At 43.0% G+C, this 21632-nt stretch overlaps 1 protein-coding gene across 4 annotated transcripts in view; it reads right to left on the bottom strand.

Moving 5' to 3' along the window:
- Positions 1-21632, bottom strand: part of pard3b (par-3 family cell polarity regulator beta) — a 691700-nt gene that overhangs the window by 375938 nt on the left and 294130 nt on the right. For all 4 annotated transcript variants that reach the window (XR_010002345.1, XM_062969128.1, XM_008114949.3 and 1 more), the window contains one exon: positions 15163-15348. Coding sequence is in view for 3 of the 4 variants with exons in the window: in XM_062969128.1 (XP_062825198.1) it covers positions 15163-15348 (186 nt within the window). In the remaining variant the exon portion in view is untranslated. The remainder of the gene's footprint in view (positions 1-15162; positions 15349-21632) is intronic.

Genomic DNA, 21632 nt, shown 5'->3' with positions numbered 1-21632 from the left:
TCTAGGGAGGCAGTGATGGCACCTATTAGGACACGGGGGTGGGGCCATGGGGAGGGGCCTCTTCCCAAGTGCCAGAGACAGGGCTGAGCACCCGAGGCAACAGTTAGGACACACAGGGGGCAGAGCTAGAGGAGTGGGCATGGCTTCTTCCCAAGAGCCCGAGTACAGGGCTGAGAATCTATACCTCTCCTGAGGTACTTGCTGGGACACAAAGGGCGGAACTAGGGAAGGGGGCGGGGCCTCCTTCCAAGAGCCTGAGACAGGGCTGAGCCTCTATATTTCTCCTGAGAGGCCTTTTAGGACTAAAGGGTGGGGTGGGGGCCTCTTCCCAAGAGCACAAGACAGGGCTGAGCCTTTGTATACCTCCCCTGAGGCGCTTGTTAGAACACGAGGTCGGGGTATAGAGGTTCAGCCTCATCAGGCACTTGGGAAGAGGCCCCGCCCCCTCCTCTAGCCCCGCCCCCTGTGTCCTGGCAGGCACCGCAGGACAGAGATAGAAGCTCAGACCTGCCTCAGAGCTTGTAACTCCACACATCCGAGTCCTGGCCTCCCATTTGTGGCCCCACCCACCTCCCCCTCCCCCTCCCAGCCCTGCATCTTGGACTAGGGGAGAGGCTCAGCCCTGCCCTCTTGAGTAGGAGCCATGCCCACCCCTCTAAGCCATGCCCCACTTTCCAGGGGGCACTAATATTTTTTCTGGAAAGGGGGCGGTAGACCAAATAAGTTTGGGAACCACTGCTGTAGGTGAAGGTCCCCTGTAAATCAGCAGAAAATAGTTCCCAGAGCTGTTTTGTCTCTCCCAGTCCCATCCCTACATACTTTTATACATATTCTTCTTTGTAAATCTGGAACTGTGAACTACTGCTTGTTATGGTCTCCAGACTGGCAGTTTACATTAAAGTAGGTCTGCATTCATCACCTACAATAAAAAAGCTCTGAAAAATGTGCAGATAACTTTCGATTACATTATTCGCAGAAAATGGGATGGTGTAGCCCACAGTGTGAGTGGAGATGAAGGAATCTGCACTTGCATACTTCCCACAATTTCTGTTCCCTAATACAAATGGATCCATATGCAATCATGCCCAACTGGCAAGCACATCCTCAGTCTGTCTCGGTCTCCTGTTACCTCTGAAAGAGTCAAGGATTTTAAACCACTACTCATTTTAAATTTTAGCATCTGCCGTTGATTCATTGGTGCCTACAGCATATAATCATATCCATTATAACATAAACAAGCAGTGCTCCTTATTAAGGAAGTAACCTCTCTTATCTGAGAGACATCTTAGTCAAAAAATATTCATATTGATGCCATAAACCTGAAGAAACCTAATATGGACTGAAAGGGTCTGCAATGAAAAAAGACTCTTAGAAAAGGAAGCGGCATTGAAAAACCATTAGCTTGCTTACAGTGAATTTGATTCAATCACAAACTCATTAAGAGTTTTCTATAAGCACTTGTCAGATTTGCTTACATCTCTCATATGTCTTAGTGGTCCATAATATGTATATTTTCAATTCGGATCCTCCCACTCTCTACAATCATTCAAGCATTTAGTATATTCAACATTATAGTCTTGCCAACTCTAAACACACATTCTTCTCCTTACAAATAATGATTAAAGATGTTATAAGAATAGTACACCAAATTGTATGAACTAACACAGAACCTATGTTACGATGGAGAAAAGGAAAATGGCCTATGAATTGGATTAGAAGATAAAGCAAAGGAGATGTTTTACAATAAATACACAGATCTAAGATAGCAATAGAGTGAATCAGGCATCATGCTCAAGAGGCATCCCACACTAGAATATAATATGAACATTTAGGAACTGGTATTTGCACTAACCTGTGACCTAAGAAACACATTACAACAATGAATCAATATAAGCTCATGAAGTCGTATATGGTGTACTGAAAAATGCAGGCAAATACAGCTATAAGGATACTATCAGATTTTATTTCCATTACGATACTTTCATATTAAGAAATAGTATTCAATTTTAACTTGGATTTTTACATTCCTTTTAAAGCCTATTATTCTACCTCCTCTTTCAAAATATTCCTCTATTGCACAAAAGAACTGTAAAAAGAAATCTTGGGGCACAAAATAGGAAAACGTCTAGACCATCGTCAAAGGAGGTGTGCCTGCTGAGTACAAGGCCGTTGGGAATCCATATCGTACAGGAAGTGATCTCTAGCAGACAAGACTCTCTGCCCCACCTCCATAGTAAAGAGGCGTAGAATAGTTATTAGACAAGGTATTCGCCATTTCTATATTTCAATACAATCCTTACAAAAATGAAAGGAACACATCATTTCAATAGTCGAGGAAAAAGAATGAAAACTTTTCTTGTTGGGAGCTGTTATGGCGATTTTGAAGTTCTTTTCCACTATTTTTGGTGTTCAAGTCAGAGTTCTTTTATTAGGATTCTTTGCTTTGGGATCTTCTAAAAGATGTAGCAAAACTATGGAAGCATTGTTCAAATGAAGCTTGGCATTCTTGTTGTCATAGACAGAACGCCACCAAATAGAGTACAACACAGTTTATTAAAGTTACAGAACTAAAAAATGCCCGTAGGAAGCAAAGGACTAGGCAAACACTTGTCTTCAGTGTGAAAAGTAACAGAAACAGCTCCGTTTGAATTAAAACGGTTCGAAAGGATAAGCCGGATTAAACAGGAGTTTAATCCGGATTAAAACAAAAGTGCTTACTTCAGCCTGACAATTTAAACAAACAAAAGTTGGAAAACAGAGGTCAAAATGAACACAAAAAACTGGCAGCAGATTCCTCTCTGCTACTCAAAAGCTACAGATGAGTAACTCAGGCTGTTTACTCCTCCGTGCAACGAGTGAAATCCGGGTCCAGGCACATCAATCAGGGTAACGACGGTCAGCATGGGTCCCAATCCGGTCCAAGGTCGAAAGCCAAGTGCAGACGTCCACAAGTTCCACCGATAGCCACAGAAGGGATAGTCCAGAGTCGTAGTCAGTCAGTCAGTCCAGCGTCAATCCAGAGTAGGTAATTAATGTCCGTCAAAAAGACGACGGAGGTCCAAGCTATCAAGATTAAACACAAGTTGCACAGAAAAACCCCACACAGTTCCTCCCGCCGTCTATGCCCAGTGTCCTTGGTAACTTACGTATCCAGCAACGAATCACACCCGTCTTCAGGAAGTTCCCCAACAAGAGCCCAAGCGTTCGTCCAGATTACCTTGCCCAACGCAATTAACCATTGATCCTAAACCCCATTTTATCCCAGTTCATAACTCCTCATCGCTGTCAGCTGCTATCCTAATTCCAGGTGCCTCATCATCATCATCCTCATCAGAGCTAAAACACCTTTGACTACGCCCCACAGCATCCCCAGCTGTGGATCCCGCTCCATCCCTCCAGCCCGTCCATGGGTCTGATCCTGCAACCCGCCAATTGCCTCCCATGCTATCATTGCCGGCGACACCCAAATCCTCCCTCACACGAATCCACTCCATGTCATCCTCCTCTGAGCTAACCATCTCTTCCTCCATTCCCTCGGTAAAACCCTCAAATGAGTCTTCATCTGTTGGTTCTGCAAATAAGTCCCGGAGCCGTTTCCTTTCACGCTCCTCAAAAGAGTCTGACTCTCGAGGAGTCTTACGACCACGTCTCCTAGTACCGGAGCCAGAAGGCTCAACCATAACACTTGTCATATAAATTAAGGCTGAGCGTGGTTGGTTGAGTGCATTGACTCATTCTGTGTAGACCACAGAGTGCTCTTGGATGCACTGATCAATGCCTGTGACAGATATTTTCAAGCCAAAACCATGTTAAGGTATAGCGATGCTGATCTAATAACCAAGGTGTGTCAGGCCACAAAATGAGCATTTCTGACCATGCTTGTTCTAAACCCCTGGTTTCATATTCTGGTTTATAAGCAGGACTTAAGTTACAATTTTCTAATTAGGGCATAATTAGAAAATTGTTTAAGAATCTAGGATATATTGAAAGTATACAAAGGGAAGGCCAGAGGAATTTTATTTCATTCTGATTTACTCATTTTGTAAGCCTTAAGATTATTTCATATGTACATCTTTTATGATATTGTAGTATTGAAAAAATATAAGATCTGCCTATGACAAATCTACATTTAGTGATAGGTTAATTAAAATTGACAATTAGTTAACTGTATCTTTCTTAAAAAAGAAAGAGAGGGCTCTTGCTAAAGTCCAGCAAATGTGCCGGCAAACTGGTTCCTGTAGTCATAAAGCTCATCAATTGGCCTGTCAAAAGTTGCAACCTCCACAACATATATGGACCTGCTATACCCATAAATTTATGGGTATGCTATACCCATAAATGTGTGAACTCCAATAATAAAGTACTGAGTCAAGAATAAAAATCCAGCTTGCACCTGGGCCATGAGAATGCAAAGCTACAAAAAAAAAAGTTTAGAGAGGCACACACTACAGTGGCTCTTGCAGCATTATGAACACCTTAGTCTTAGTGCTGGAGGATAAGCTGTTTCCTGCAATTGCTAAGGATCTGAACAGCAATTTATAGAGCAGTCAATTTCCTTTTATAACTCAGTACAGTATTTCTAGTCCAGTATGATACTGGGGAAAATTGAATTTGCTTTAGCATTAACCTATTTCCCAGATACTATCCCAAGGCATTTCTGAAACTCATTTATTAGACCAGCATCATACTCACATTCTCTCGTCTTGGTTATCGTAAACTATCGGTAAAGAGACTCTAATAAACTTACAGAAATAATGACTGCATATGCGACTCTTTTCAAAGCAGAACCTCCATTCACTTAAACTCAAGGTAGATGCTTAACACAACAATATGTATAGTTCTTAAAGGAAATCATAATTATGTAAGAGAACAAGAGCACAGGATCGACAACAGCAAGAAAAATTAAAGAGCATAAAAGTTGAAAAGCACTACTTGATTTGTGTGTCACATGATTCTTCAAGTTAACTATAAAGGAAGAGCTAAGTAACAAACAAAGTAGAGGTGGATAAGTACCAAATAAATGTTGTCACTAGCAACAGTAACAGGGAACGCTTTGCAGTTCAACAACATCTCAGTCTTTCTAGTCCTACTATAGTGGCGTGATGTTCAAGAGGCCTTTACAGAAGTGGTATCTCAAGCACATGTTTCGGGAAGAAAATGCACTCTAAATGTGCTCATTCATGAAGTAAATAAGGGGCAACAAAAGTAAAAAAGTTAGTTTCTTGTCTTATTTTTCGAAGCAGATACTGTGTATATCAACACTGTGCCATTGTGAATTCTTGTTATATTCAAGTTCAAGTTCAGTGACTTATTTGAGAGAAGTGGGACATCGTTATATTTGTCCCATAGGAATTTCTACCTTGGTGTTACCTCCACTGTTGCTACAACACAGAGTGGTGTTTTCAAATCTTTGTGAAGTAACAGAGCACTTTATCTTTTTAATACGAATCTTCTTCTTAGGCGATCCCTCGTAATTCGAGGATGATGGTCTTCCATCTCTGTTGTATTTTTCTTGGAAGACACCTGTGCGTGATTTTTTTTTTAATGTGTGGAAGTCTGTGCATGGCGAGTCAACACACAGGCTTCACAGAGTGAGGTCCCAGCAGTGGTGTGATTAACACAACGAGAGTGGCTTCTCAGTCTGTTGCAGCCTTCTTCCGCCTTCACAGCCGTTATAACATGTACCATGTTATCCTCTGCCTGCTCCGCCGTTGAGGTCTTTGGGTCTTCAGATTGTTCTTGGTCTGGATCCTCCCCTGTGGCCACTCCTGGGAGTGCATGACTCCAGTGGTTGTGCCCGCAGGTTCAATGGAACAGGCAAGCCCCCTCACCATGACAAGGTGACAATCCATCAAGAGGGTGAATACGAATACGGGGAATGATATCAGGGTGTCATACTCCACACAGAATCATAGAGTTGGAAGAGCCTCATGGGTGATCCAGTCCAACCCCCTGCCAAGAAGCAGGAAAATCGCATTCAAAGCACCCCCGGCAGATAGCCATCCAGCCTCAATTTTAAAGCCTCCAAAGAAGGAGCCTCCACCACACTCTGGGGAAGAGAGTTCCACTGCCGAACAACTCTCACAGGGAGAAAGTTCTTCCTAATGTTCAGGTGGAATCTCCTTTCCTGTAGTTTGAAGCCATTGTTCTGCGTCCTAGTCTCCAGGGCAGCAGAAAACAAGCTTGCTCCCTCCTCCCTATGACTTCTCCTCACATCTTTATACATGGCTGTCATGCCTCCTCTCAGCCTTTTCTTCTGCACATGTTCACAAGAAGGCTGGGGAGCAGATTTGAGCAAATGTATAACGTTTAACTAGAAAACACAGTACACCAAATCGTTCAGAAGCTGGGGGAAGAACTATGCTTAGATCCACTTCCCTGCCATTTTTGCCCCACTGGAATCTCCATAGATATACTCAAGAAAGCAAACTATTGATCATGGGATCATCTGCTTTAATGGTTCCAGGAGAAGCAATTCACAATTTTTTAAAAAATGAGGGGGGGGGGGGTCATGTCCAAGAGAGTTTGTCTTTTAATGGTCCCTTTGAAATGGGGTTTTCATTGCTAAAACAGTAATTTTAATTATTTCTTTTCCTCTAGTTTTTGAACTGGGTTAGTTTTTCTTCTGTAAAAAAAACAAAAAAAAACAGTTGCCTCCCAAAAAGACCATGAGGGCCATAATTCTTGTTCATGATCACCAAAATTTCCTCAGAGAATATACCTATCATGTCAATTATCCTTTTATCCAAGCACTCTAATGGAACAAGTCTGTTCTAAAATAACACATGTCATTGTCATTTCTTGCACTTTGAATTATTTGTCTCTATTGTAAGACATCAAGGTATCATAAGGCCTCCCCACTGACAGAATAATATTTAGCTGAGTTTATAAACCAAATCCTTTCTTTGCTGCGATATTCCATTTTTTTATTAAAAGAATTTAATATTGGGAGAAAAAAAGGGAATGGTTTGGCAAAGAAAGCACATTTTAGACATAATAAACATCTTAATTAGGCTAAGCTGCCTACAAGATCCTTAGTAATTTTAATCCCTTAGTAAGTGACACCAGAATAACAAAGGAATAAAAATGTCTAAAGTCATTATTAATTCCCCCAAACATGGTTACTGGTGTGTCCCCATTATTATAAACTTGGACTATTACATATCTTTTAACTTTTTTCTCTATGGTGTTAGCAAGCACCCTGGAATTTTTATTACTAGATTCATAGTAACGTTGTTGTATATACAGTAAAGAAGTTGTATTTTCTTGAATTGCACAACTTTCAACTATGCTCTTATATTATTCCACCCTTTTAAAATGTTAAGCTTTCGAGATGCATTGTTTTTTGTGACATCATTAATTTATACCATGTCCAATCTAGTTTTAGTGTTCTATTTTTAATGCTGGTATAAATATACCCTGTAGGACCAATTCTTAAATATTTCCCATAGCAATGTACTTGAAAAACCAAGCTGCTCATTTCCCTTGTAAAACCATTAAATGGTTTTATGAATATTGTCCATAAACAGAGTAAGAGTGAAATTAAATCTCCATATTTGGATTTGGCTTTAGCACAGCAGATCAAACCACCAGCTGTAGTAAATCTTGTCAATCAAGAGGTTGACAGTTCGAAGTCTGGGTCAGGGTGACTTCCCGGCCTTTAGCCCAGCTTCTGACTACCTAGCAGTTCGAAAGTAGATAAATACGTACCACTTAAAAGTGGGGAGGTATTTTAAGGCACCCATAAGGAAATGCCAGAAAAAATGACAACAATTCAATCATGGAGGAAGTTTACAAACAAAGCACTTCAGAAGGGAGAGGGAGCAAGAGCACCCCCACCCCCACCCTGTGGCCGGAACCGAGCACAAGCATCCAAAATGCCAAAGATGGGAAAAGCCTATATGTATGTATGTGTTATATATGTGTGTGTGTGTGTGTGTGTGTGTGTACAAATGTCTGTCTTGTCAGTGTATAAATGGCATTGAATGTTTGCCACATTTGTTCTGTGATCCACCCTGAGTCCCCTTCAGGGCAAGAAAGGTGGAAAATAAATGCTGTAAATAAATAAATATATGAGGTGTGTATGCTGGACTAAAAACAATGGTTGTACATTAGGGTGTGTGATCTGACTTTATAATTGAGCCCAATCTAATATTTACTAGGAGATATACTATTGATTTTGCAATCAAAATTTATTTTGCCATATTCTGGAATAAGTTATGTTTGCTGAGATACAAGCATATTCTTCCTTTTAGTATTTTACTCTCTAGTCATCTGTTTGGTGTAAGGCATCCAGAAGTTTTGTTATATTACTCATTTGTATCTTGGGAGGTGAGGAAGTTGAGAAGAGTAATTTAATTTTTTTATTACCATGTTGCACCTGCACCAAATGTATCTAACACATTCATCAGGCCAGTCATAAAGACCATTTATTCACCATTGTGTAAATTATAAGATCCCACTTTCACACTTTATCCTTAATCAGAATAAACCTTCACTCTGGACTTCTGAAGAATTCATTTATTCTCTCAGGTCACTGTTTTGCAATATTCAATATCTTTCCTGCCACAAATTGTTTTTCCAAAAAAATTGTCATCAGGAGGAAGTCTCCTCCTGTGCCTCAGAAACACACCCAGGACTAATGCCCGATTTCTGCTAAAATTTGGCTAAAATTCTATGCATGGTTTGACAGCAGTAGGTGTGAAAAAGACCTTGGAGTCCTTGTGGACAACAAGTTAAACAAGTTAAACATGAGCCAACAATGTGATGGAGCAGCTAAAAAAGCCAACGGGATTCTGGCCTGCATCAATAGGGGAATAGCGTCTAGATCCAGGGAAGTCATGCTCCCCTTCTATTCTGCCTTGGTCAGACCACACCTGGAATACTGTGTCCAATTTTGGGCACCGCAGTTGAAGTGAGATGTTGACAAGCTGGAAAGCGTCCAGAGGAGGGTGACTAAAATGATTAAGGGTCTGGAGAACAAGCCCTATGAGGAGCGGCTTAAAGAGCTGGGTATATTTATAGCCTGCAAAAGAGAAGGCTGAGAGGAGACATGATAGCCATGTATAAATATGTGAGGGGAAATCATAGGGAGGAGGGAGCAAGCTTGTTTTCTGCTGCCCTGGAGCAGCAGGATGAGGAACAATGGCTTCAAACTACAGGAAATGAGATTCCACCTGAACATTAGGGAGAACTTCCTCACTGTGAGAGTTGTTCTGCAGTGGAACTCTCTGCACCAGAGTGTGGTGGAGTCTCCTCCTTTTCAGGTTTTTAAGCAGAGGCTGGATGGCTATCTGTTGGGGGTGCTTTGAATGTGATTTTTCTGCTTCATGCCAAGGTGTCAGAACCCTGCTACTAGAGCCTGGATGTGGCTCTGAGTTTCAGGGTCACTGACATTGATAAGACACCTGCGGCTCAGGACTTGGAGAAGAAACGGCTGCTGGACTTGGCGGGGAATTTGCGCGGGGTTTTACTGAGCGGGAAGAGACTGTTCAAATGAGGGGGAGGGTATATAAAGGAGGGTTGGCCGTAGTATCCCATTCTTGGCTTTTCTGATGTTCATGTTTCCTACAGTAAAAGTTTCTGGTGATATCACAGAGAGTCTTGTGTGTTCATTCAGGAGCGGCTGTGGTGAGCTGACACTAAGCCAAGAATACGGACACCATCCCGCTGTAGCGGTGAGGTGTAACATGCAAGTGGAGGATGAAGAGCTCTTGGGCGCAGGAGGAGGAAGGTCGGAAAGGGCCACTCCCGAGCCGGACGCTGAGTTCCACCAGCTGGCGGCCCTGGCGTCATCCACCGCTTATGCCCAGCCAAATGGGGTAACCCAGAGGCGTGGAGTGGTGCGGGGAGACAGCACCGGAGGAGAGGAAGGTTCACCTTCCCCAGGCCCACAAAGGATGGTGTTTCTGGAGGAGAGGATGTCGGCGATGGAGACCACCCTGGCAGTGATGTCGAGGGCGATGGAGCGCCTGGCGGTTTTGGCGGAGCCGGAGAGAGGAAGGGAACTTCGGGCTAGCTCAATGTGGGACGTGAGCGTGGGAAGCAGCCAGGGCTTTGCAGACCTCCCAGCACCGAAGGGAAGGGAAATGCGAAAGGAGCCCGGTGCCCGGCCCAAGATCCAAACAAGCCTGACGCGGGTGGAGGAGAGTGACGACGAAGGGGAAAAGCCTCCGAGAATCCCGGCTACGCTCCCAACTGAGACCCTGGTGCCCCTGGCGAATGCCGGGCGTGGCACAGGGCCAAGAGAAGCAGCAGCGGGGCCCACTGGTCCGCAAGGGGGCTTGCGACGGGCGGAGAATTGGGGATTGCCACCACAGGGACCCCTACCGAGACGAGAGGAACTAAGGATCGAGTTTGGGGGAGAGTCCTCTGAACTGGATTTTTTCCTGACCACGGTGAGGGGCTATATGGAGGACAATGCTCACACTTTTAGAACGGAATCCAGCCGGGTACGGGCCATTGGTGCAGTGTTGAAGAGGGGAGCGGCCAGCTGGTACGTTCAACTGCACGCGCGGCGCGACCCATGTCTGGGGTCACTCCGACGCTTTATGGGGGCCCTGGAGACCCGTTTCCGAGATCCACTGGAGCAGATCCGGGCGAGGGAGAAGTTGAAGACCGTCTCCCAGGGGCAGAGGTCAGTATCTGAGTATGCGGAGGAGTTCCAATGCCTCGCTGAAAAGGTGCCGGAATGGTCTGCAGTAACAAAGATAGAACTCTTCAAAGAGGGTCTCAGGCGGGAGATCCTCTCCTGGGCGGTGCATCGTGATGAGCCTGACACACTGCGCGGATGGATTCAGCTGGCGGGGCGCATCGAGACATCGCTGGCCCAGGCGAGGAGGCACCGAGGAGGGCTACAGCAGCGGCCGCAGATGAAAGAGGGGAGCCGGAAGGAGGGATCAACCCCAGCCGGGAGGAGAACGGAGCCGACAGGGAACGTGAGCACCAGCAGGAGGGGCTGCTTCGTGTGCGGCCGTTTGGGCCACAGGGCTGCCGAGTGCTGGCAGAGAAAAGGGGAAGGCGGAGGCCCGCCCAAACCAAGAGCCGTGGCAGGGAAACGCGCCGAGGAAGAACCACCGATGAGGCACCACTCGGGGGGGTTGGTAAGTCAGGACAAAGCCATGATAGTGGTCCCCATTCAGCTTGAAAGTGGCAGCAAACAAGCAACCTGCAAAGCATTTGTGGATTGTGGATGTTCCAGGAACATCATCTCCCCTGAATTAGCCGAGGGATTGGGATGCGAAAGAACGAACCTAGAATCCCCAATAGCTTTCTCGCAGTTGGACGGATCCACAGCATCGGGATCATTAGCTAAGTACAGTGCCGAAGATGTAAAGTGTAAGATAGGGAGTTGGGAAGGAAAGGTGTCATTTGTGATATCACAAATAGCCAGCTATAATGTTATACTAGGCATGCCATGGCTGGGGCAGGCCAACCCGCAAATCAACTGGGAGGATAAGAGCATGATCTTCAGGATGAAGTTGGAAGAAGGGAGCCAGGAAGTGGAGAGAGAGCCGGGGAAAAGGGGGGAGGAAGACTCTATCAGGATAGCAGAACTGGCAGATAAATTACCCCCAGAGTATCGGGATTTTGTGGACGTATTTGATGAGAAGGAAGCAGACAGTTTCCCACCGAAGCGGAGAGTTGAAGTGAAGATAGAGCTAGTCCCAGGAGCAGAGCTTCCCAAGGCAAAAATATACCCAATGTCGGCTAGGGAAAAGGAGGAACTGAGAAAATACATTGATAAAAACCTAGCGAGGGGTTTCATAGAGCCTTCAAATTCCCCTCTAGGGGCGCCTGTGTTGTTCAGGCGGAAAAAGGACCAAACGCTGAGGCTCTGCATTGACTACAGGGGCCTGAATGCAATCAGTTCTGTAAATAAATACCCCCTACCCTTAGTGAAGGACTTGATCGCCCAGTTATCGGAGGGACAGATATTCACTAAATTGGACTTAATTGAAGCGTACCATAAATTGCAGATCAAACCAGAGGACAGGTGGAAGACGGCCTTCTCCTGTGCATTCGGATTATTCAATTATCGTGTGCTCCCCTTCGGTTTGTGCGGCGGAGGTGCCGCGTTCATGCAATTAATCAACGAAGTGTTGCATCCATTGTTGTACAAGGGGGTCTTTGTTTTTTTAGATGACATATTGATAATATCTCGGACTAAGGAGCAACACATAGAACTAGTCAGGGAAGTCCTGCAAAAGTTGAGAGAAGCAAAACTGTATGCGAAGCTTGCCAAGTGCGAGTTCAATAAAGACCAGATAGACTTTCTGGGGTATAGGATTTCCTCCCAGGGAGTGGCGATGGACCCTGCGAAGGTAGAAGACGTGAGGGGGTGGGAAGCCCCCAAAACACGGAAGCAGCTGCAATCCTTCCTAGGGTTCGCAAACTTCTATAGAACATTTATCAAGGACTTTGCGCGCCTCACTTTGCCATTAACGGATTTGTTAAAGACTAAAGGCAGGGGAGAAACAGCCAAAGTGAAGGCCCCAGGGGCCAAACTGACATGGACAATAGAATGCCAGGAAGCTTTCGAAGCCCTTAAAAAGCGTTTTACTGAGGAGCCTGTCCTACAGCACCCTGATATGTCTAAAGCCTTTGTATTACATTGCGATGCATCAGACCGGGCATATGGGGCAGTTCTGCTACAGAAAGACGAGGGGGGGAACCTGAAGCCATGTGGCTATCTGTCAAAAAAGTTTAGCGATACAGAAAAAAACTGGCCAATTTGGGAGAGAGAAGCCTTAGCTATTCTAAAAGCACTAGAGTGCTGGAGACACTTTCTGGAAGGAAGTGGAACACCGTTTGAGGTGTGGACTGATCATAGAAATTTACAGTATCTAAGATCCCCTCGTAAACTATCAGCGAAGCAAATTAGATGGGCCCAATATTTCAGCCGTTTTGATTTCAGACTCAGATTCTTCCAGGGGAAACATAACATACTCGCTGACGCTCTCTCTCGGATGCCTCAGCACGGGGGAGGAATTCAGGAATCTGAAGGGAGCCTATTCCTAGATAAGCAATGGGGCCTGGCAGTACTAACTCGAGCACAAGCGGCCAAAGAAAACAAACGTACTGCCATTTCCACGGGGGGAGGAGAAATATGGGAGGAAGAGTTGAAGCGAGCGTATGGAATGGACAAATGGTTACAAACTAACAAAGAAAAGGGAGAATTGTGTGGGGATTTGGTGTTTGTAAATAAGAAATTGTATATCCCTGAATGTTTAAGACGAGAAATGTTAAGGAAGTACCATGATAACAAAGGTGCGGGTCATCTAGGCCCCACCAGGACTATTAAACTGTTGGCCAGACAATGCTGGTGGCCCGGAATGAGGAAAGACGCCAGGGGGTACGTCACGCAGTGTGAATTATGTGCAGAGGGAAAAACACCACCGGGGAAGCCCCAGGGGCTATTGCAGAAGGTGGTGGAGCCCATGAGGCCATGGGAATGCGTAGCCATGGATTTTGTAGGCGAACTACCCCCCAGCAGAGGCCACAGATACATTTGGACAATATTGGACCTATTCTCAAAACAGGCACACTTTGTGGCCCTGCCAAAACTCCCTTCAGCTGAAAAACTTGCTGATTTGTATGTGAAGCATGTATATCGCCTACATGGGTGTCCCGACAAAATAATTAGCGACCGGGGAGTCCAATTTACTGCAAAATTTTGGGGAAAATTCTTACAGCTGTTAGGAGCAGAAAGGAACCTGAGCTCGGCCTTTCATCCCGCGACCAACGGGGGGGTCGAACGTACCCAACAGACACTGTGCCAATTCTTAAGGATGTACACCAATTATAGACAGGATGATTGGGCGGACCTTCTACCGTTTGCTGAGATGGCTTTTAACGGGGCCGTACATTCGGCCACAGGTCGTGCCCCATTCGAAATAGTATACGGACAGGAGGTGGCACCTTTCCCCAGGCTACCCGAGTGGAAGGAAGGGGAGGGCCAGACCGACGAGGAATGGCCGGCCAAAATCAAGCAAGGGTGGCAAACCGTGGTAGAGGCATTGCGGGAAACACAAAAGAAGTACAAGCTCTTTGCGGATCGTAGGCGCCGAGAGGGGGACAAATTGGGCGAAGGAGATCTGGTTTGGCTGAGCACAAAAAACCTAAAATTGGGATTCCCATCCAAGAAATTGGCTCCACGCTATATAGGACCATTCAGGGTAGCAAAAAGAATAAACGAAGTGACCTATGAGCTGAGGCTACCCAAGGACCTAGGAAAGATACACCCGGTATTCCATTGCAGCCTGTTAAAAAAGTATAAAGGAACTCTGGACGGCGGAGAACAATAGTTGTGTTTAATCTTTTCCTTCCAGGATGAAGGGGAGGAGGACGCCATGTCAGAACCCTGCTACTAGAGCCTGGATGTGGCTCTGAGTTTCAGGGTCACTGACATTGATAAGACACCTGCGGCTCAGGACTTGGAGAAGAAACGGCTGCTGGACTTGGCGGGGAATTTGCGCGGGGTTTTACTGAGCGGGAAGAGACTGTTCAAATGAGGGGGAGGGTATATAAAGGAGGGTTGGCCGTAGTATCCCATTCTTGGCTTTTCTGATGTTCATGTTTCCTACAGTAAAAGTTTCTGGTGATATCACAGAGAGTCTTGTGTGTTCATTCAGGAGCGGCTGTGGTGAGCTGACACCAAGGGGTTGGACTGGATGGCCCACAAGGTCTCTTCCAACTCTATGATTCTTAATGAGTCTCTTGGAACCCATCCTAGCACATCTAAGTAGTATCAGTAAAGAAAAATGTCTTTGTTCCCTCTGTTCTCAAACAATAAAAACAAAACAATCCAAAGGCATAGCTCCTGTAAACCAACCAAACTGAAGATGCCAGCCACAGATGCAGGCAAAACATCAGGAAGGAACATGGCCGTACAACCCAAAGAAACTCACAGCATCCCAAACTGAAGAGGCTTATTTAGAGGAAACTTGCATAAGGAATCTACAATGTCAGGAACTGCAATCCTACAACAACAGGAAGATTTCACAACTCCCACCCTTTGAAAGATGCCATATCTCTCCTAGCATAGAAGTTTAAAAATGCACACCTCTCTTGCATGGAAAGCTGAAAATTGATGCATACAATATTGTTCTGGTTTAAAGTTACCAAAAAATCCATCACCCACCCCCCACCCCCTCCACATACCTTATAGGCAGCACCTCCATGGATGATAGATTTGATGAAAATCCCAAGGTCAGCCCCAGTCTCTCGAGATTTGTTGCCCTTTAAGCTCACACCAAGTCCAGCTGAACCTGAGTCATTCAGAGGAATCTCAAAGGTCAATTGCTCAGTAGTCTCTAATGAAAGCATGTTGCAGAAGGGCTCTCCTTTCTGTTAGATAAAAAAAAGAAGAACATTTGCATAAACAAATAGTGGTTAAATACATATTTCTCCGGCACTCTACTGTACTTGGAAATCATTACATGAGTCTACAACACAGAAAATGCATATTTTCTATGTCTTAACCCTCTTTCAGGGTGATGGAATAATTTAGTCCTCCCAGAATCAAATTTTGTTACTGCTAGATCTAAAAGGTATTCATATATGACGCTGTTGCCTAAAATGTCTAATCAACATCTCTGTATTCTAATAATTTGCCATCTATACTTATTGGTTTTTTTAAGAGCCAACAAGAGCATTTTTAAAATACAATATTACACACTACTTTTTCTTTTCTTGGAAACTCAAAGTAAACTTTCTACCAAACACAAACTCATGTTTGAATATATGTTTATAGCTGTCAATTCAGATGAACTTCAAAGTAAACTGAAGTAATTAATGAAGTTTGAGCCATCAACAGACACTACTCAGTATTAGAGCCAGCAGTGCATCTCTGTATAACAGTTAAAAAGAGTTTGAGATGTACAGAATGTTGGACCACAAGGGACTTTGGTCTCATCCATGATAGAACTTCAGGCTCATCACTACTCCAAGCAGATTGGATGCCACCATTTCTTCAAAGATACATGTTGTCCATGAATCCCTGTTAATTCACACCTTCAGTTCACAAAAGTGTGTACTTATATACAGTGTGTGGTAGGGTTCCTCTCATTAAATGCTCTGTCAGCTGTATCAATTGTTACACAGATTATGTAGTAAGGAATGCTTTTCATGTGCAGCAACACAAAGCCTTCTACCACTGTTTTTTCTATGCCCTTGGTCAGGCTTCAGTGATTCTCTACACTGAAATGAGTTGCAGGTGTCTTCACCAGGTATTTCCATTCTTACTTCTCATAACAATATTTTCTCTTGGAGCTACCTGGACAGTAAGGAGCATGTTATTCATGCCCTTCCACCTTTTGAGCAGAAAGAGGGATTCTTTCTCATTTAAACACTTACATCAGCTTCTCTGCATGATTGTTGTATGTCTTTCAGGCTGTGTGGCCATGTTCCAGAAGTATTCTCTCCTGATGTTTCGCCCACATCAGGAGAGAATACTTCTGGAACATGGCCACACAGCCTGAAAGACATACAACAACCCTGTGATCCTGGCCATGAAAGCCTTCGACAACACTCTCTGCATGATGTTTCAACAATTTTGAGTGTTTTTGTCCCAATACATTACACTCTATGGGCCCTTCCATGCAGCCATCTAACCCAGACTATCAAGGCAGATAGTCCACAATACCTGCTTTGAACGGGGTTATCTGAGTCCACACTGCCATATAATCCAGTTCAATGTGGATTTTATACAGCTGTGTAGAAGGGACCTATATGGCAGAAAAGTATTTCATTGAAAAATGGTAGAAACTCCCTTGGAATATTTTTACCTTACCTGTCACTGTCTGTAAAAACAAAACATATAGCAGGTATCTTGACTTTTTTGAACTTGTGAGGTAACACTATTTTAAAATGTCTGCCTTATAGGCTGGATCTACACTGCTCTATATCCCAGTATCCAATTCCAAATTATCTGCTTTGAACTATATGAATCTACACTGACAGAAAATTTGGGATAAGCAAATAATCTGGGATTAGATCCTGGGATATAAGGCAGTGTAGATCCAGCTGTAGTTTTAGTTTTGATTGGATTCTGGAACAAAATATAACTGTAAGCTGTTAAAAGGTCCTGTTAGGTAGGTTTACATTTGAAAAAAAAAACTGGAATCTGTGATTGCTAACTAAATAATTATGTGGCTATAAAGTCAACAGAAAGAAAAAATATGTTTCAGGGGGAAGGAACAAAAATCAACAGAAACAGAACTTGTTCTAAAATAATAACAGATAAGATTAAAATAAAATGCAGTGAGAACAAGATTTTTCTGAATGTTTGCCATTTGGGGCACAAAGAGGAATTTCTCATCCAGCCCAACTGACAAATTGAATCATAGGTTCTGCGTGTCTTATTTCTTCAGAATCAATGTTTGACTGTTGCTTCTTCACTTTCTTTCTTTGCTGTCAGTCAATCAGGGATTACATAATGAACAGAACACCAGAACAGCTTTTAAAAACATTTGTTCTTATCCCTAGCACTGATACATTGGGCCCATCCCCATCTATTCCAGAAAGAAGAATCCAAATCAACAGGTTGTCTGTCACAGACACTGAGCTGTAACTACAGCTTTCCCTCATTTGTAGTCATTTGTATTGGAAGATAATTGGCAAAACTTTAATGTAATACAGATAGATTTAACTTGATGACAGCAGTGCCCTATCCTGATGTTGGAGACCCTTTCATCTTTTGTGTGTTATAATGTAGCCTCATTTCTTCCAACTGTGGCCTTCCTATGTTTACTTGGAAGATGTGAAAGAAAACATTAGCTGCATTTGGATACAGGCAGTTGCAGAAGTCAGTAAGACCAAGATTTTTAACTGTGTGTAGTTTCACAATCATGTCTGGATGAGTTTCAGATTTTCCGAGGAAACTTGTGAAGGCAGAAAATGGTCCATGTCTTCCTCCCTTTCCATGCTTGAAAAGGCCTACAAACAACTTGGAAGTTAGCAGACTGAACACCTCATCACACTAGAGTTTGGATCCACTTTAAATCCACTTTGGGGAGGGGCCTTTCAATAGCTCAGCCAGGCAGGTCCTGGGCCTCACCAAACTACAAACCCCAGAATTCTGCAGGAGGCGGAAACCGAATGTAAAGTGGATTCATGCTCTGGTGTGATGAAGCAGCCAGATACACACTTTCAAAATGGAAGACCTTTCTACACAAGAAATGAATCTTGAAAAAATCAGGAAGGCATACACATGGTTCTTGGTTGCAGTCAAAAGAACCAGCTTTGCGGCTTTTTAAAAATTTCAACAAAATTTGCAAAACATCTTGTAGAATACAACCGGGTCTCATACAATTTCATCTGCTAGCAACAACTTCTGCAAGAACAGCTCTAACATGCAATAAGATCTGACCTTCTTCCTAACACTAAATTCAAATCTATGATGATGCAATTAAAACATATTGTTTTAGTCCTTTGTAAAAATAAAATAAATAATGTGCTTTTAATCTGAAATCAGGAGGAAAGACAAGGAGAAAGAGAATGCAGGGTCTATGGAGCTATAAACCTCTATTCCAATAAGTATCAAGAACAAATATTTAATATATTTAATCATAAGACAAATTTAATGCATTCCATTTAATTGAAAAACATAAAAGTGGTTTGATGTTGACATTAATAATTATTGCCTGATCCAGCCATCCACCTCTCCAGCTCTTTTAAAACCCACAAGCTTTTCTTTGTTAATTTTTCTGGTTTTCTTTTTAAATAAAAGATGCTCCTGTTTAAAGTCCTTCAAAACAGAACTGTAAACTCACTGCAGTTGGAAAAGGGAAGTTAAATCAGTGGTACATAAAAGCTACTTGTTATATTTTTGTTGTTAACTGCTGTCAAGTCAGCTTTGGCTTATGGTGACCCTATGCATGACAGACCTTAAAGTCAACAGATCTTGCAAACTTAGAGCCTTGGCTCCTTTGATTTAGTCTATTTATCTATAATAGGGTCCTTCTTTTTTCCTACTACTTTTTGCCTTATGAAGCAGTACTATGACCCAGTGAGTCATACACATATTAAAAAACAGGCTGTATATTCAATGCCTATTTTAAAAGGTTACAAATATTATTAGCCATTCTTTTTCTCAAGCCTCTGAACTATGCTTTTGCATCATAAATGCAGCTCTAAATCATTTCAGTGATGGTGAGTGTTGTACAGTTAATAAACATGAGGCACAATGATATTCAGGTAAAAATAAACAAATAAAAATACAAACATGGTGGTTGGGTCACAGTCAACCACTCTGTCAGCCTTCCCACCAGCTATTTGTTTAAAACTAACCTGAATTTACTGTTCTGAAGCTGACAGAATGTTGAACATTTCTGTTGGAATGTATAAATACATAAGAATATTTTTATCTTCCACTAAGTATCTGTCTGACAACATGATGCAATCTTTGATATTCAGCAGCACATTCTTTCTTTTCCTTTCTCTTTTCAGATGTGTGACATCCTCTAAGCCACGATGGGCAAAGAGTGGCCCAAAGCCTGTTAATCCTTTTTGGTGAACAGCTCCTCCTAGATGTCTTTTCAGGAGCGCCCCCCCCCCCCCGATGGCATAGTGGGTTAAAGCCCTGTGACTTGAAGGTTGGGTTGCTGACCTGACCTGACGGCTGCCAAGTTCGAATCCAACCCGGGGAGAGCACAAATGAGCTCCCTCTATCAGCTCCAGCTCCATGCGGGGACATGAGAGAAGCCTCCCACAAGGATGGAAAAAACATCAAAACATCCAGGCGTCCCCTGGGCAATATCCCTGCAGATGGCCAATTCTCTCACACCAGAAATGACTTGCAGTTTCTCAAGTTGATCCTGACACGAACAAAGAAGTATTTTCAACTGATTGCTGAGCTTCCTTTAAGAAAATATAAAAAAGATAACTGTTTTCCAAAAGTATGGGGGCTTTTTACATGACAGACTCGAAATGTTATGATTTCACTTTAACTGCTGTGGCAACATCCTAAGCAGTCCTAGGGTTGTTCAGTTGAGAATTCTCAGAGAGATCATTCTTGTCTGGCACCTCTGAACTTACTACAAAGCCCAGGAGTATTCCATGGGATACAGCCATGGAAATTGGAAGTGAAATCACAGCACTGTAATTGCATAATATGAAAGGTCCCTAACGATGGATTTCCAGCATTTGGATTTGCTGCGTTTATTTTTTAACATTTTTAATATTCTCAGGTGAGTCCTAGAACAGGGTATTGGCCCCAGGAACCAATGCAGTTGCTTACACTGATATAAATGTGTTCTTTAGCATTTCAAGATCCTCCAGAATTTTAAAAATTCTTCCCAACCAGAGGAACCAACATTTCTCTTTTCTTCATGTCACCTGCACTGTTTGTGGACATTCCAAATTTATTTCCTTTCAACAGTCAGAAATGTCAAGGCATTTGTTAATTCTGCCCCATCTTTAAAGAACAGTATGTATATACCCCACATGAGAATTTTCTTCCTTCCATCTAAATGTGGCTTACTCATGACTTCATCACACAAAATAAAATCAGGATTTCTACACATTTAAGAAACGGCATCCCACTGTGCCCTTCACAGGACACAAGCTTCAATTGTGTGGGTGAGGTATTTTGCTGTGTCAAAAGTATTTTTTTTCCAATAATTTTTTCCTGAGTCGATTGGCTAATTTCCCACTGTTAATCACTGTTGTCTGCTTTTATCGCCCACTTGTAAATAAAACGATGATGCTGTGTGTGGGAGGAGCTGAAATATCAATTTCCCAAGATTGCCAATGCAGAGGCTTGGAGAAAGATCAATCGCCAATGCAAAGGCTCTGGGAAAGATAAGAGCTAATTTAAAACCACTACCTAAGATCTGGGTGATTTTTTAAATAAAAAAGATAAAATAATCAAAATCCTGGAGAAACAATGGGAGAAAATCTTGGTGCAAACACAAGGTGCTTCTGTTTTAGTCAAGGGTCTTGAGTGCAAACAACCCCAGTGCTACTTTAAAAAGGTACTGTTTCAGTCTAAGGCAGTGGTTTTCAACCTGTGGGTCCCCAGATGTTTTGGCCTTCAACTCCCAGAAATCCTAACAGCTGGTAAACATCTGGAGACCCACAAGTTGAGAACCACTGGTTTAAGGGGTTTGAAGGCAGGGCTGTCTGTAAAAGATCTATTTTTAAAAGTATGCTGGTATCCTTGAAATTGAAGAAGTCATTGCCTACCCATGTAATGGATATTAAATTGATGATTGATTTAGAAGCTGGAGGAGGTGATCTTAGTGTGATGGGAGTGAGTAGTAAATTATTTGAAAATACAGAACCCCATGAAACTCCACCCTTTCCCCTCGCTTTCCTTTGTTTTTTCCAGCTCAATGTGATGAAATACTAAATCTCGCAAAATGTTGCTGTTCAGAATAACACTACCTTGAGTCTTTTAATATTCTGTTTAAGGACCACTGCATAGAGCTGTAGCTTATTTTACTATGCCTGCCTGCCAAGTCTTTCATTTCTAGTATGTTACACAAAGCCAAAACACAAAAGTAAAAACACTTTAGATCCAAAATAATAGATATTTCTTGTTATGTGTTTTTAAGTCAATTCCAACTTATGGAACACTTATCAAAGGGTTTACTTGACCAGATTTAGTCTGAGTACGTTTATCTTTGCCT

Source organism: Anolis carolinensis, chromosome 1, assembly GCF_035594765.1.
Source record: "Anolis carolinensis isolate JA03-04 chromosome 1, rAnoCar3.1.pri, whole genome shotgun sequence".
NCBI lineage: Eukaryota > Metazoa > Chordata > Lepidosauria > Squamata > Dactyloidae > Anolis > Anolis carolinensis.
Note: the sequence above shows the minus strand (reverse complement) of the source record. Positions and strands in the feature narration are given on the sequence as shown.